Source organism: Phragmites australis, chromosome 17, assembly GCF_958298935.1.
Source record: "Phragmites australis chromosome 17, lpPhrAust1.1, whole genome shotgun sequence".
Taxonomy (NCBI): Eukaryota; Viridiplantae; Streptophyta; class Magnoliopsida; order Poales; family Poaceae; genus Phragmites; species Phragmites australis.
Genome location: NC_084937.1, coordinates 28,884,715 through 28,901,275, shown reverse-complemented (window position 1 = coordinate 28,901,275; position 16,561 = coordinate 28,884,715). Strand labels below are relative to the sequence as shown.

Here is a 16,561-nt window from a genome sequence, read left to right as displayed (position 1 = left end):
CCTCCGTTGGATCGGACTTGAGCGGTCAAGAATTACGAGGATAATCGCAAAAGGGTCCCTTTCCACCTTCCTCGCTCGCCGCGGGTCACCACGCACCGGAACGCCGTGCATCTGGGCGAGCAGCTCCTCCAGCACCATCTGGTCGGCGTCGAACCGCGCCATCCGGACGGCGTCCGCCTCGTGGAAGAAGACCATCTACCGTGCCATCTCGACGATCGACGGGCACGTAGTTGCTGAGCGAGCTCTCGGTGGAGGCCTCGTCGACGACCTCGAGCCGGCGGCCATCCACAAGTGACAGCTTACATGAGGGTCTTGATTAATCATTGGCCATGAAGTCGGCAAGAACGTGTGGCTGCGAGGAGGAAATCGAGCAACAGGCTTTTGAAATTCCCTGCCTATCTGCGTCGAGTTGAGGAAGAACGGGCAAGATTATGCTCTGGTTTGTTGCATTGTTGGTTAATTCTTGTTGCCGGGAATAGCACCAGAGGTCCCCACTTACCATGTCTTACAAGTTACAAGATGATCATATGAAAAGAAAGGGCAATGGTATAGATAATAATGTTTTCTTAGACACCATTACAATCCAAGCTCTCATCCATCAGATTTATTTGATCCGGATAACACAAAACATGATTTCACCATCTACTCCCCCATAATCAAAGGCCACATCATCGACTGTAGAGGATTTGTAAGAAATATGATGTGTGTACGCCTTTTTACAGTCGAAATACCAGCAGGCCGTTGCAACAACAAGAGTTAATCTTTGCTAGTGAGGCCATGGCCAGAATGCAAAGCTGGGTATGCACAAGGAAGCAGCACACACCATTGGCATTTGGCATCTCTGTTGTGATCGGTTGTCAAGGGTGTAGCGACCACCTTTGGTCAGCCCACAGCTCAGATTGACGTAGATGCAAGAAGCAATAGAGAGGCTTCAATTCCATGAGAAAGAGATTGATAGGGACTATGGGTTGCGTGACGGATAATTCCTCGAGAATTATGGCCAGCATCGATTCCTGTAGGCATTCACACAAAGGTGAAGAGCATCCTTTTTCTTTTTGCTCCTAGCTGGAAACCACATTATTTCGTAATTTCCCTTGTTTGCCTGAAGCCCTGAACCTAAAAGAACAGTATGAAAACACAAATTAACATACCACTGAGAAACTTTGCATGGCAAAAACCAAGGTGCTCATCACCTTGATTATAAAGTATTCTCGCAACCCAATGCACTATTATTTTAATAGTGAGTTGACAACATCACAATCTATATTTGTTACTAACAACAACACTCAACAATCTATATTTGTTACTGTTAGTTTTGATAGGTAACTTTCATGTGTAGTGCATTACCTTTTTAATACCGAGCACTGGAAAAGTGGCTTCCCATCAGAAAAACAGCCTCTGCAGTGGAAGCATAAAGCTGTGAAGTTCAGGCATAGTGCATTGCATGGTTGAGTCCAGAAATTAACCATCTTTGCTTCATTGTAGAGGTTTCTCAAGTAATCCTCCTATTCCTAAGTACTCCTCAGCAAAAAGTTCATCGTTCTTTGCAAACATATCTGTCAGACTGCAGTCTATGTTTCTACTCTGCAGTACCCAAAACCGTGGTTTTATCTTCCCCTCCAGTGAATAACTGAAGTACCTTGGATATTCTACAATAGCTTTAAGTGGCTTCTTCATGGTTCTTAGTAGAAATTCAAGCTTGGGTTTCATAACAAGCTCGATGCTGTAACCCAGAAGTGGGGAAAATCTAAAGATCATTGAGCGCACATCTTTCTTAGACAAACCCACCTCCAATAGGTAGTTCATTCTGTAAACATTGGAATAAAGTTACATGCATCGAACACTTATGATAAGATTTTGTCAATATACTTGACTGGTGCATACAGAGCATTCCAATGTTGCAAAAGGAAGTATCTCTAAAAGGTGCAACCATCCATGTAGGGGATGAGCAACAATTGACAGTAATCGCACCAAAAGCTTGCAGCTTGTAGAAAAACTCAAAATAGACCATGGCATAATTAATTTTTGTAATACTAAATGTCTACCTATGCTGCATTTTATACTACACTAAGTTACAGTCATACCTGGGGAGCAATGTACGATTTATGTCCAACAATAAAAGCTCTGGATATTTCCTAATGATGCGAGGAAGATGATGTTTGGAAACACCAAAATCGATAAGAAAGTTGATTTTCTTCTTGAGGGTACTGTCCACATTTGAAGCAAATATTTCGGGAGAACGACACAAAATCTTTCCCATGGTTTTCTTATCGAAACCCATTTCTCTGAAAAAGAAAACAGTCTGAAACACGAGGTAGAACAGTTAGTAATGAGATACAATTACTGGAGAGTCAAATATGTAAAAGAGCAACAACGCAAGAGGTGAATCAAGACCATCCCAAATTTTGGATATAAATTTGCGCACTGTGGATACAGTTACAGACAGACAGCAAGAACAAAGCATTGATGCTGACCACCACATTCATGCCCCATAAATCTTAATCCTAGATAACTTCATTCTTGTTGATTGGGAAAAGATGTGAAGCTGTAAAACTCAATGTACATCTACGAAAGCCATTATCTATGTCAACTTAATGGATGTCTTAATGGATGACATATGATAGTGGCCAAACAAAATATTTCTTTTACGGAAGGTTCCAATTTGCTTAAAAAAAATTATAAGCAACCAAAAGTAGCTTTTCCATTACCAAGAGGAGTTTAAATATGTAAATGAAACCACAAGGATCGTTACACACCTGCAGAAACTCGTTAGGTTTTCTCAGCAACAACTGTGGACTTGATGTAATAACTGGAACCACCATTTTCTTACTGATGCCCAGATCATCAAATAGTTCCAGAATTGAATTCATTCTTTTTGTAGAACAGCCAAGAATATGAGGCCAACTTTTCACAGCAATACCAAGGACTGTACTGGAAATCTGAAAGTAAAAAAAACTGACTTACGACTCCTGGTAACAACAAGAAGGCAGTACAGAATACATAATGAACAGGGACTTGAGCCAAGTTGACAGAGTAGGAAATTTCTTTTTTCCAGATACCTTTTTTCGGTTGAAGAACAAAAGCATCGGCCTGTAGTTCTCTATCACACTTGTTGAAAGAATCCATGGATACTTCAACAACATCCTACCAATATATTCTTGTTCGATGCCAGCCTAGAAAATTTAGAAATGGGACAATATTACACTATAGCTCTTATAGTCAGGTGAACACCAATCTTGCAGGTTCCAAGAGACATCACAAACATAAATACCTTCTCCCATTCATGAATCCTTGGCTTAATATCATTTTCAACATCAGAAAGGATAATAGGAGGAAATAACAGCAGAACTGATGCAATCCTTTCCTTCGGAATTCCAATGCACTCAAGAAAATCAATTAATGGCTTGAGATGATTATCCTCTGAGCAGAGAAGAAGCATTGGAAATGATTCAATGAGATACGGAAATGACACGTCTCCATGTCCCAACATGCTAACACCACCATACCTAGCCTCCATCTACAAAAATAAGTCCGGGGAAAAAAATGCAATTTCTGGAGATACTCAATGCAAGGAAATTGACATGAGAAATAATAATCGGGACAGAAACTTACTTTTTCAAAAAATGATAAGGCACTTTGGAGTGCATCATCTGCAGGTATTGATAAGTGCATCATCATGCGCTTAGCATTCCTTCCGATTAGCATTGCATAACCACTGCTTGAAAATAACATTTCCTTCAAAAACTTAACCTATATGTGAATAAACATAAGCAATGAATACAGTGGTCTGGCAAACATAAGATGATGACAAGAACTACCACAACTAAAGAAACAAATCTAACATTATCATAATCCCTAGTATCTGTGGTACTAGAGATGTATTGTCACCATTGACTAGTGTTAATGAAAATTTGCTGCACGTACTCTAAATTTCTAATCTTAGGTATCATAAATGATTCCATAAATTAGTTTCGTGACACGATATAAAAAAATGAAGTACTATTGAGATCAGTGGCACAAATGAGCATATAGTTGGCTCACGTACTTGAGCACATACTCTGTGCAGGACTAGAAGCTTGCAGCTGCGGACAATACTTTTTGGAGAGAGAGAGAGAGAGAGTTCCTATCAGTTTGAGTGTTCCCTGTTTAATAGCTAGAATGAATTTTGTTCATGTTGAACCAAACACACTGAATATGTCTCACCCTCTCAATCAGCACAGGGAGGCCGGCGGCCGAGACGTAGGGCGCGATGAGCTTGGCGGAGGAGAGCCGCACCCCGACGCTCTCGAGGAGCGGCACCACGGCGTGGTCGCGTCTGCTCCTTCCCATGTAGTACACCTTCCTCCCGAACCCGAGGCTCCCCATCTCAACGGCCCCGCCGCGGCCCACCCGGGCTCCAGCGCCTGAGGAGCTCCACGACGCCCAGAGTCCGAGCTCGTCCAGGTCGCGGACGCCGTCGGCGAGCATGGCGGCGTAGGCCGGCGCGCGCGCGGCGATTGCGGCGGCGTCGGCCGGGGAGGCGCCGCTCTCGCGGAGGAGCTCTGCGACGGCGGCCTCGGCCTCGCGGGCGTCGTGGACAGTGGAGGCGGAGACGGACGCGGCGGTGGGGAAGGCGGCGATGGGGTCGCCACGGCGGCGGCGGCGGCGCGGGAGGAGGAAGAGGAGGGGGCGAGGATGAGGGCGCGGTTTGGGGTGGAGTAGGGTGGGAGGTGGCAGGGCGTGTAGTGGTGGGGTTGCGGGTTTGGGGAGGGGAGGACGGAGGAGTGGGAGAGCGGCGGCGGCCATGGCCATGGCGGAGGTCGGAGGGGAGCGAGTGGGAGAGTGATGGTGTGAATCCCCACGCTTGAACCGTTCGCGCGTGCATTATCCATCGGATGAGCAAAAACTGCAATTAGAACGAATTATTTCGATTACTGAGTTTGACTCATCAAATTTTGGCAACTTTCACTGAATTTGGTTATTATTTGGTTTGATGCTGAGGCTGAAATTCTATTCCTTGGCTTTTTAGTTCATTTTCATGGCAAATCCTGTGCAATACTTTGATGATGCATTTCCGCTAGAAAGGTTCGATGGGATAAATTGACCACCAAACACATCAAAGTCTATTGGTTCCTACGTTCTAAGTTTGTAGATGGCCCATGTGCCAAGAGGAGTAATGCTTTTGTTGAGCATGTTTTTATAAGGAGTTGTTTGTTTTAACCGTAGAGGGTGAAAAGTAGCTTATAGATTATAGATTTTTATAAACTGGATTGTAAGAAGATGAGGCTCTTTGACATCCTGGATGGTGGGATGGTTGGATTGATGTTTTTACTGTGCAATGTCTATAATACCTCATGCTGTTGTGAGTGTATATTTTTTCTATTTATCATTTTGTATGTTGTTTTTATAATTTTAAATACAAATTCGCAAGTTGAAATAGCAAATGATACATCATTCATACAAAAGTACTTTTGTCCTTACAAATGACATTTTATTAACAATCTACTCTCTCATAAAAAATAAAACATCAACGATACTATCACGAAAGGCGTTTATGTCAGGAGTTTCATCTCCTAATTTATTGTGATAACTTCCTTGAGATGAAGATGCTCGGGTCAGAATGAAGTTTTCATCTTGATCACACATCTCAAAAACTTCATCCTTAAAGTACTATCTCTAATGAAGTTATGGAGAGCCATGTATGTAATGATTATTTTTGTTTGCTTAACCATAAAATAATTTGGCAAGTCCAATAATATTCTCCACTTCATCTTCAAAGCATCAAATGATCGCTCAATCATGTTGCAAAGAGATGAATGCAAGTGATTACAAATTTCTTTTTTACCACAAGGACAATAGTATTCTTCACTTCTTTTTCACATTGCGAGGAGGATCGGTAGTCGTGGGCATGAAGTCGACTCCGACGGGGAGGGAGGCGGTGAGGAGGGTCGTCATACACGGGCAGGAAGGCAACTCTGGTGGGGAGGCACCTCGGAGGGAGGCAAGCGTCGACTTCGATCTGCGTGTCAGGGAGCCGGTAGGGAGGGGCGACGGGAGGAAAGAGGGGTGCTGGAGACGCCTCGGCGAAGGAGAGAGGGGTCCAGTGACAGACATAGGGATTTGCGGCCACAGTGAGCCGCCGCTTAGGGTTGGTGCAAGGAGAGCTTCACAAGCAGGTGTTTGGCACAGTTGGTGCGGGGGGTGGGAGGGGTGCTTGACTGGGGGTAGGCAAATGGCATCGGCGGGTAATTTCACACCAAGTCTAATGTCTAGTTTGGTAATTATGCCTTTCACAATCTATGAGAGTTTGGAGAACCTAGATTGTTATATTGTTATAATATGGAGGTCAGATTATTATAATCTAGAACCAAAATTCTAGCTGTTTGTCATAGATGCAGATTATGCGATCACAATTTTACAATTTAAAGCTAAAACAAACATGCCCTAAGACTAATTTATCTGATTTTATTTGTGGTTTTAGCGCTTAAACTAGCCTCTCGCTTCCTAAACTTCTTACTACCTTAAGCTCCCCTCTTCTAGCTCATAATTTCCATCCTACTTCATAAATTATGCATTCGGTAAGGCATGCTTTCGCCGATAGTGGACACACAGGAAGAGCATCTATCTACATTAGTTGCAAGGTTGACTTTGCTAGCGAAGGCCCCGACGCTCTCACTCAGATACGGGCTTTGGTTTCACCAAAGTTGTAGGCAAAAGATTGAAAGCCGCACAAATATTTATAGGGACTGTCTAGCCGCCTGGTAATAGATTTTAGAAGCAAAAAATCTATCAGATTTTGAGCATGTGAACTAATGCCACATTATGCTTTCAATAAGCCAACAAACTATGAAAATAGCCTCTCTTTTTTTAGATAATGAAAAAAAGAGTTTCCAGTATCTGCACTATTTGATGCACACAGCTGGGTTCATTATTACAATAATACTGCAAGCATTTGAAATGGGAGAAAACAATAGTTCATAAACTCCATAGCATACAGATCAGCTACCAGCGAGTCTATTACTAAAGCGCCCATTCTTGACGAAGATATCCATAGTCACAACCTCCAAAACATGGCACACCTTGCACACAACATCCATGTCCTCCTCCTTCTGCAACAGACTCCAATATCTTAGCCAGCATATGCCCTAAAAAGTGCCTGTAGTTGTGATTGATTTTTTCTCAAAAGTAATATTATTTTGACATAGCCATATAGCTCAAAAAATGGCTGCTACACCGACAAAGATCTTATTCTTGTTAAGTTGCCCCACCCCTGTAACCCATCTACCCATCATGTGGTTGATGTTTCTAGGTATTTCAATTCCAAAAGCAATTTCAATAACACACCAAATTGATTTAGCAAAATGACAATTAAAGAACAAGTGATGTATGTTTTTTATTTTGATTAAAAAACTACATTTAAGATCCCCATTCTAATTATGTTTTACTAAATTATCTGTAATGCTGGTTTTTTGAGAAAGAAGGAAAAAAGAAAAGAAGAAAGAAAAGAGAGAGAGTTGATCAAAACTTTGACTTTTTAATCCGTCGCTCGGATGACAGATCGGAGTCCGTGGTTGCGTTCATCTCGTCGAGACGAACCCATTTTGCTATTCATATGTCCGTTCCGGGCACTCTGGAACCCGTAGCGAGCCCAATAAATTTAGACCGTCCGTTGTTTTGAAAAAAAAAATAAAAAAAAAAGGATAAAGCCGGATGGGTCGGTCGTCACCCCGACCCATCCAGAGTATTCGAGCCGTGACTCTCTCTCTCGTTTGTCTCTCTCTCTCACGAACACTCTCTCTCTCTCCTGCCGAGCCGCGCCTAGCTGCCGCGCCGGCTGCCTGCTCCGGCTGTCGCAGCCCGCCGCCGGCCACCGTGCGCCAGCTCCTGCTGCCGCGCCGGCCGCCTGCTTCGGCGCCGCCGCAGCCCTCCGCCGCAGCTCGCCGTCCGCCGTGCGCCCGCCGCCGCCGGCCGACGCTGCTGCCGCCGGCCACCACCGGCCCCGCCGCCGGCTGCCTCCCCCTCTCTCTCTCTGTTCTGCCGGGCGGCCAGAGCCCCGCCGGCCGAAGCGGCCAGCGCCAGGCAGAGGAAAAAGCCAGGAAGAAGGAAGAAAAAGAAAAGGAAAGAAAAGAGAAGAAAAGAAAAGGAAGAAAAAAAAAGAAAAGAGGAAAAAAGGGGGAAAAAGTTGGAAATTTTGGAATTTCGTCGGATTCGTCGTCAAACTTTCGAAGGCGAATTCTCGGTAATTTCTGGACGTTTGTGGTTGGATTAAATCAATCAGTTAATTCGTGTCGTATCATTTCATGTGATCGATAGTTCGATTCTTTTTGATAACCGAGGTTGACTCGAAGATACGACATTTGAGTTGCAGTATTCAGTTCATCGAAGTGCAATCCAAGTAATGAGGATTTTAGTTCAACCCTAAATTGTAAATAGTGTATCATTTCATGCGATACAGCTCTCTATTCAGTTGTCCTAAATGTCGGCGTAGATGCGATGTTTTTCGACGTAGGGTTGACGCTTCATTATTGTATGTGCTTCAAATGTGTTTTAGTGCTAATCACATACCTGTACAGGTGGTACCTCTTCTGGGCGGCCGTGATTTTGCTTTGGATTCGTCGCTTTTGGTAAAAGGCAAGTAACTTGGGGGTGTGGTTCTATGCTATGTTTATATTCATGTCTTACTTCTTTTGCAAACAGAAATTTGAAATATATGGTTTTATTTTCAAATCCATTTAATTTATGGATGTCGTTGCTTTTGAATTATTTAAATCAAGGTTTTTCTTATTAATCGGAACTGTACCATTATCTTCATGAAATCAGTTGTGGTTTTCATCTTGAGCTATTCAAAGAGAAATAAAGAATTGACGTCAATTCACATGCATACATATGCATTTATGCATTTCATATGGTGATAAAGGCCGATCACTGCCATCGTGCGTGATTCGTACCGGTACATGGAGTTGCATGAGCTGTTGGCATCGTCCAACTCTCAAAAATGGAGTTGCATCATGGCATTCATACATTTCTTTTTATGATATTTGGAGAATTCAGAATGCTGGGAGTTGAATGCCATGTTTTGTGGGAGACTGAGATTGAAGGTTGTCGTTTCTGTTTCAACGAAAATTCTGAAACAATAGTCTCTTAAAAAAAACCATGTGGTTTGTTCTGATTGCTGAAAGAAGAACGTTTTACTTCTAAATGCTTTTGTTTTAAGTGAGATGTGTTTATATACATAGCTGTTACTTGCTGAGCTTGTCTCACCCCCTGTTAAATCTTTTACAGGTATGTTTAGTTGCTGACGTGCATGTCGGGGGATGGTTTTTGGTAGTTGCACGCACGTCCTCATCACAAAGCCGATAGTCTCCCGGTGTTTGAGTTGAGCTTTGTTGATGAGTTGCCGTTTGTTTTGGTATATGTTGTGGTGAGACGCTGGTAGCGTCGTGAAGGTGATATATAAATGTTGGTTATATCATGTTTTGGCTGCCTGAGAACTTATCTTGTGGTCAGTTATACCACTCTACAGAGGAAATGCTGCCAAAATTTCCTATTTTCAAATGTTTAGGCTCAGTTGGAAGTAGGGTGTTACAGCTTGGTATCAGAGCCTAGGCTTTAGATCCTAGGTAATGGAATGACGAACCTGACACACATGCACATGTAGGATGGGAACGGGGTTGCATATCTTTTCATATGCCTTGTTCTGCTTTATTCCCTTTCGTTTACTTGTTTGAAGTATGTTTGCAGTTAGTGCCTGCTTACTTACCAGTTGTGGTGTTTGTAGCTATGCCGCCGAAGGTGCGAGGTCGTGGTCGAGGTACTGAGGCGGGTCGTAGTCGTACAGGAGCCCCAGGTCGTGGTGATGCCCAGTTATCGGCTGCTGAGGGTGAATCCTCTCAGACAGGAAGTATCAGTCAAGCGGAGCTGATGACCACTATGAGGGAAATACAAGAAGAGCTCAGAGCATTGAGGCAGGCTGTTCCAAATACTCCTGCTGCTGTTAGAGCTGTGGCACGTGAGATGCCTGAAGGGGGTGCTACTAGTGGTGTGTCGCTCCGTGAATGGGTCAGTATGAAATTGGACTCTTTTGATGGATCAGGGACTCCAATTCAGGCTGCAGATTGGCTTGCTTATGTAGAGATGCAGCTGGATGCTTTTGATGTGCTGCCTCGAGACAAGGTCAGATATGTGGTACAGTTGATGAAGGGAGAAGCCCAGATCTGGTGGAGAGGTGTACAGTCAGCCAGGACTGTTGCCCATGGAGATCTGACCTGGTCTGAGTTTGTCAGACAATTTGAGAGGAGATTCTATCCAGCCACTTTTCTGGATAAAATGCAAATTGATTTAAACAACTATACGCAAGGTCAGAAATCAGTGGCAGAATATGAAGTGGGTTTTAATCAAATTGTGCGCTTTGTACCTCATGTAGCCCACGATGATGCGGAGAAGGCCAGACGATTCAGGCAGGGTTTGAAGCCTTTTATTCGTCATGTGCTTGGTGCTTTTCCTGTTACAGATTTTCGTTCTATGGTTGAGCAGGCTTCTGGTGTTGAGCTGCAGCAATCTTACACTGATGATATTCGCAAGACCTCGGGAGCAGATCAGCATAAAGGGCCAGAAGAGAAGAGGAGTCGTTTTGGTGGTCCCATCCATAAGAAGTACAAGGGACAGCAACGTCACCAACCATACCGTGGTGGATCCTCTCAGATGCATTCTCCAGGCACCAGTACCCAGTTCCGTACAGTGGTTAAACCCGGTTTTGGTTTGGTGTGTTTCAAGTGTGGTGACTCACATATGCAGAGTGAATGTTCTTGGAGAGGGAGTTGTTCAGTATGTGGTCGTCCCGGCCACAAAGATGTGGTGTGTCGCAGAAACCCAAACAGTCGCATCAGGTGGGAACCAGTATCTTCTTCATCTGGGGTTTCTTCTTCATCGAAGGGATCAGCACATGTTTTGGCTGCTACTCCTGCTCCTACAGTCATCACTGGCCCGATGGCTCCACCGATGCAGTACTATCTTCCTTCTACAGTTCCCACTGGGCCTTACTGGACACATCAGCCTATGTTTCCTCAGGGAACTTCTACACCGACACCACCGGTGGTTGGGGCATCTTCTTCCCACGGGGCAGGAACCTCTTCATCTCAGGCACCTCCTGGGTTATATACTTTACCTGGTGCTGAGACTGGAGGTCATAATGACGTGGTGACAGGTATCTTACCCGTGGACTCTTTTGATGCACATGTTTTATTTGATTCTGGAGCTAGCTTTTCATTTGTCTCGGTAGACTTCGTTAAACGAGCGAGACTATCAGTACAACAAATTGGACAATCTGTGGTAGTTAACTCCCCCAGTGGTCTTATATCCAGTTCTTATGTCTGCCCGGGGTGTGTTATAAATATTGGAGACGAGGAATTCACAGCTAACTTGGTGATGATTAATCTAGAGTCCTTCGACGTTATTCTTGGTATGGATTGGCTTGCCCAGTACCAAGCCATTATCTCTTGTTCTTTGAGAATCATCACCTTGCGAGCTCCATCAGGAGTGGAGATTGTTTTCCAAGGGAAGGCCTTGCCATATACACTTTCCATGTTGTGCAGGATTTTCCCTAACCGAAGGATGTGGAAATCTGGTGCTCTTTGGTCATTGGTTGAAGGGCAGGATGTCACTCTACGTGTGGAAGATATCTCAGTAGTGTGTCGTTATCCTGATGTGTTTCCTAGTGAGCTTCCAGGATTGCCTCCTGAACGAGAAACAGTCTTCCGTATTGAGTTGATTCCAGGTACACAACCTATTTATAAGACTCCGTACCGAATGGCTCCAATGGAACAAATGGAATTGAAGAAGCAATTGGATGAACTCCTTGCTAAGGGATTTATCAGACCGAGTACGTCGCCTTCGGCTGCCCCTGTTTTATTTGTGGAAAAGAAAGATGGCACAAAAAGGCTTTGTGTGGATTATCGGGCGCTTAATCAAGTGACAATCAAAAATAAATATCCTCTACCTCGTATTGATGATCTTTTTGATCAGTTGAGGGGTGCTATGATATTTTCGAAGATTGATTTGCAATCAGGTTATCATCAATTGCGAATCCGAGATGAGGATATTGAGAAGACGGCTTTCAATACAAGGTATGGGCATTTTGAATATGTAGTTATGTCTTTTGGACTAACGAATGCCCCTGCTGTTTTTATGGAAGCCATGAACCGGATGCTCCATGAATATCTGGATGTCTTTGTGGTGGTTTTCATCGATGATATATTAATTTATTCCAAGCCAAAAGAGGAACATGAGGTGCATCTCAGTCTGGTGTTGGAGGCTCTTCGGAAGAATAAATTTTATGCGAAGCTAAAGAAATGTGCCTTTTGGCTCGAAGAAGTTGGATTTCTTGGGCATGTTATTAATCAACATGGTATTACTGTGGACCCAAAGAATGTTGCTGCAGTAATAGAATGGCAAAGACCATCTAATGTGACAGAGATTCGAAGTTTTCTTGGACTAGCTGGCTATTACCGGCGCTTCGTACAAGACTTCTCCATTATAGCAAAGCCTATGACTAGACTTACTCAAAAGGGTATTCCATTTGTATGGACTGATGATTGTGAGGTCAGTTTCCAAACCTTAAAGAATAAGCTGGTGAATGCTCCTATTTTGGCTTTGCCCGAGAGTGGTAAGCGTTTCACAGTATACACTGATGCTTCTCGGATTGGGCTTGGCTGTGTGCTTATGCAAGAAGGTCGGGTAATTGCATATGCTTCCAGACAATTGAAGACTCATGAACAGAATTACCCCACTCATGATTTAGAATTGGCTGCAGTGGTTTTTGCCTTGAAGAGTTGGAGGCATTACTTGTATGGGGAGTCATGTGATATTTTCACTGATCATAAGAGTCTCAAGTATATTTTCACTCAAAGAGATCTGAACTTGAGACAGCGGAGATGGTTAGAATTAATCAAAGATTATGATCTGACAATTCAGTATCATCCTGGAAAGGCTAATGTGGTAGCTGACGCCCTCAGCAGAACAGGTGTACCTAAAGCAATAATGTCTTTACATTCAGAGTTGGATCGGATGGGGATATCTTTTTGCTTTGCTGGCACTGTGCAGCAAGAAACTCAAATGATTATCCAATCTGCTATACCTGAACGTGTACGTGAAGCTCAACAGCATGATCGTCTTCTTTTAGAAGTTCGAAAGAGAATTTCAACAGGAAAATCAAAAGAGTTTAATATGGATGAGCAAGGTGCAATACGTTTTAAAGGCCGTCTCTGTGTACCACAGAAGACAGATGTGAAAATGGATATATTGAGAGAAGCTCACCGGGCTCCTTATACCATTCATCCAGGTGAAACCAAAATGTATCGAGACCTGAAGCAAAATTTTTGGTGGAAAAGGATGAAAGTGGATATTGCTAAGTATGTTGCAGCTTGTGGTGTCTGCCAACAAGTAAAGGCTGAACATAAAAGACCTGCAGGATTAATGCAACCCTTAGAAATTCCAGAATGGAAATGGGAACATATCACTATGGACTTCATTGTTGGGTTGCCTCGTTCACCTCGAGGCGGAGATGCTATTTGGGTTGTCGTGGATAGGCTTACAAAATCTGCACATTTCATTCCAATGAAGACAACCAGTTCGGCGCATGATTTGGCTCCCTTATATATCAGGGAAATAGTAAGGTTGCATGGTGTGCCAAAATCGATCATTTCAGATCGGGATTCTAAATTTGTATCTCAATTTTGGCAGAGTTTGCAAAGTGCCTTGGGCACGAAACTTTCTCTTAGCACAGCCTTCCACCCTCAGACGGATGGTCAGTCAGAGCGGACCATTCAGACTTTGGAGGACATGCTCCGTGCTTGTGTCTTATCTTGGAAAGGTAGTTGGGAAGACCATCTGGCTTTAGCAGAGTTTGCTTATAACAACAGCTATCAAGCTAGTATTCGGATGGCTCCTTTTGAGGCTTTGTATGGCCGAAGGTGTGTTTCCCCTTTGTGTTGGGATTCTGTTGGAGAGAGATCATTACTTGGTCCGGATTTGATTCAGCAAACATCAGAGAAGGTGTACCAAATACGTCAGAATCTGTTGGCTGCTCAAAGTCGACAGAAGAGCTATGCAGATATCCGGAGGCGAGAACTAGAATTCTCAGTTGGTGACTATGTTCTTCTCAGAGTGTCGCCAACCAAAGGTGTTGTACGTTTTGGAAGGTCGGGGAAGCTTAACCCGAGGTACATCGGTCCATTTCTAATCATAGCCCGTGTAGGCAGTCTGGCGTATCGTCTTGAATTACCAGACTCAATGAGTGGAATACATAATGTCTTCCATGTTTCTATGCTAAGAAAATATTTGAGAGATCCGGAGCATAAAGTTGATGTGGAATCAATCACGATAGAGAAGGATCTGACTGTAAAGTGCCACCCGGTACGTATTTTGGATTTCTCAGAGCGAGTTATGAGGAGGAGAACTATCAAGTTTGTGAAAGTGCTTTGGACAAATCAAACAGAACGAGAAGCAACTTGGGAACTCGAAGAACAAATGCGCAAGGAGTATCCTGAGCTATTTGAGACTGGTGAGTCATAAGTTTTGAAATATTTATATCTCTGTTTCATAGTTGTCATGAAAGCGGCAGAATTCGGGGACGAATTCTTTTAAGGGGGGGAGAATGTAATGCTGGTTTTTTGAGAAAGAAGGAAAAAAGAAAAGAAGAAAGAAAAGAGAGAGAGTTGACCAAAACTTTGACTTTTTAATCCGTCGCTCGGATGACAGATCGGAGTTCGTGGTTGCGTTCATCTCGTCGAGACGAACTCATTTTGCTATTCATATGTCCGTTCCGGGCACTCTGGAACCCGTAGCGAGCCCAATAAATTTAGACCGTCCGTTGTTTTGAAAATAAAAATAAAAAAAGAGGATAAAGCCGGATGGGTCGGTCGTCACCCCGACCCATCCAGAGTATTCGAGCCGTGACTCTCTCTCTCGTTTGTCTCTCTCTCTCACGAACACTCTCTCTCTCTCCTGCCGAGCCGCGCCCAGCTGCCGCGCCGGCTGCCTGCTCCGGCTGTCGCAGCCCGCCGCCGGCCACCGTGCGCCAGCTCCTGCTGCCGCGCCGGCCGCCTGCTTCGGCGCCGCCGCAGCCCTCCGCCGCAGCTCGCCGTCCGCCGTGCGCCCGCCGCCGCCGGCCGACGCTGCTGCCGCCGGCCACCACCGGCCCCGCCGCCGGCTGCCTCCCCCTCTCTCTCTCTGTTCTGCCGGGCGGCCAGAGCCCCGCCGGCCGAAGCGGCCAGCGCCAGGCAGAGGAAAAAGCCAGGAAGAAGGAAGAAAAAGAAAAGGAAAGAAAAGAGAAGAAAAGAAAAGGAAGAAAAAAAAAAGAAAAGAGGAAAAAAGGGGGGAAAAGTTGGAAATTTTGGAATTTCGTCGGATTCGTCGTCAAACTTTCGAAGGCGAATTCTCGGTAATTTCTGGACGTTTGTGGTTGGATTAAATCAATCAGTTAATTCATGTCGTATCATTTCATGTGATCGATAGTTCGATTCTTTTTGATAACCGAGGTTGACTCGAAGATACGACATTTGAGTTGCAGTATTCAGTTCATCGAAGTGCAATCCAAGTAATGAGGATTTTAGTTCAACCCTAAATTGTAAATAGTGTATCATTTCATGCGATACAGCTCTCTGTTCAGTTGTCCTAAATGTCGGCGTAGATGCGATGTTTTTCGACGTAGGGTTGACGCTTCATTATTGTATGTGCTTCAAATGTGTTTTAGTGCTAATCACATACCTGTACAGGTGGTACCTCTTCTGGGCGGCCGTGATTTTGCTTTGGATTCGTCGCTTTTGGTAAAAGGCAAGTAACTTGGGGGTGTGGTTCTATGCTATGTTTATATTCATGTCTTACTTCTTTTGCAAACAGAAATTTGAAATATATGGTTTTATTTTCAAATCCATTTAATTTATGGATGTCGTTGCTTTTGAATTATTTAAATCAAGGTTTTTCTTATTAATCGGAACTGTACCATTATCTTCATGAAATCAGTTGGTTTTCATGAATCAGTTGTGGTTTTCATCTTGAGCTATTCAAAGAGAAATAAAGAATTGACGTCAATTCACATGCATACATATGCATTTATGCATTTCATATGGTGATAAAGGCCGATCACTGCCATCGTGCGTGATTCGTACCGGTATATGGAGTTGCATGAGCTGTTGGCATCGTCCAACTCTCAAAAATGGAGTTGCATCATGGCATTCATACATTTCTTTTTATGATATTTGGAGAATTCAGAATGCTGGGAGTTGAATGCCATGTTTTGTGGGAGACTGAGATTGAAGGTTGTCGTTTCTGTTTCAACGAAAATTCTGAAACAATAGTCTCTTAAAAAAAACCATGTGGTTTGTTCTGATTGCTGAAAGAAGAACGTTTTACTTCTAAATGCTTTTGTTTTAAGTGAGATGTGTTTATATACATAGCTGTTACTTGCTGAGCTTGTCTCACCCCCTGTTAAATCTTTTACAGGTATGTTTAGTTGCTGACGTGCATGTCGGGGGATGGTTTTTGGTAGTTGCACGCACGTCCTCATCACAAAGCCGATAGTCTCCCG

At 43.8% G+C, this 16,561-nt stretch overlaps 2 protein-coding genes across 2 annotated transcripts; one reads left to right on the top strand and one right to left on the bottom strand.

Moving 5' to 3' along the window:
• Positions 1 to 528: 528 nt before the first annotated feature.
• On the bottom strand, positions 529 to 4,876 carry LOC133897400 (transcription termination factor MTERF2, chloroplastic). The gene is made up of 8 exons (XM_062338129.1): positions 4,204 to 4,876; positions 3,613 to 3,750; positions 3,272 to 3,517; positions 3,060 to 3,173; positions 2,757 to 2,939; positions 2,085 to 2,302; positions 1,348 to 1,807; positions 529 to 1,116 (listed from the first exon to the last, which is right to left on the bottom strand). Exons 1-7 carry the CDS (start codon positions 4,789 to 4,791, stop codon positions 1,477 to 1,479), a joined length of 1,818 nt encoding a protein of 605 aa, XP_062194113.1. The 5' UTR covers positions 4,792 to 4,876; the 3' UTR covers positions 529 to 1,116; positions 1,348 to 1,476.
• A 1,011-nt stretch (positions 4,877 to 5,887) lies between these two features.
• LOC133897062 (uncharacterized) lies at positions 5,888 to 9,451 on the top strand. The gene is made up of 4 exons (XM_062337638.1): positions 5,888 to 6,155; positions 7,836 to 8,218; positions 8,553 to 8,610; positions 9,262 to 9,451. The coding sequence occupies exons 1-4, from the start codon at positions 5,888 to 5,890 to the stop codon at positions 9,276 to 9,278; spliced, it is 726 nt and encodes a 241-aa protein (XP_062193622.1). The 3' UTR covers positions 9,279 to 9,451.
• Positions 9,452 to 16,561: the final 7,110 nt, after the last annotated feature.

What these genes read in the sequence shown, in the direction of transcription:
- LOC133897400 (XM_062338129.1), bottom strand. Translation starts at nt 4,791, where the DNA reads ATGGCCATGGCCGCCGCCGCTCTCCCACTCCTCCGTCCTCCCCTCCCC. An exon ending in CCTTATCATTTTTTGAAAAA is followed by an intron (nt 3,518 to 3,612) that starts GTAAGTTTCTGT and finishes TTATTTTTGTAG; the next exon opens with ATGGAGGCTAGGTATGGTGG. An exon ending in AATCGTACATTGCTCCCCAG is followed by an intron (nt 1,808 to 2,084) that starts GTATGACTGTAA and finishes CAATGTTTACAG; the next exon opens with AATGAACTACCTATTGGAGG.
- LOC133897062 (XM_062337638.1), top strand. Translation starts at nt 5,888, where the DNA reads ATGAAGTCGACTCCGACGGGGAGGGAGGCGGTGAGGAGGGTCGTCATA. An exon ending in AAGGAGAGCTTCACAAGCAG is followed by an intron (nt 6,156 to 7,835) that starts GTGTTTGGCACA and finishes CGGCTGTCGCAG; the next exon opens with CCCGCCGCCGGCCACCGTGC. An exon ending in CTTTCGAAGGCGAATTCTCG is followed by an intron (nt 8,219 to 8,552) that starts GTAATTTCTGGA and finishes ATACCTGTACAG; the next exon opens with GTGGTACCTCTTCTGGGCGG.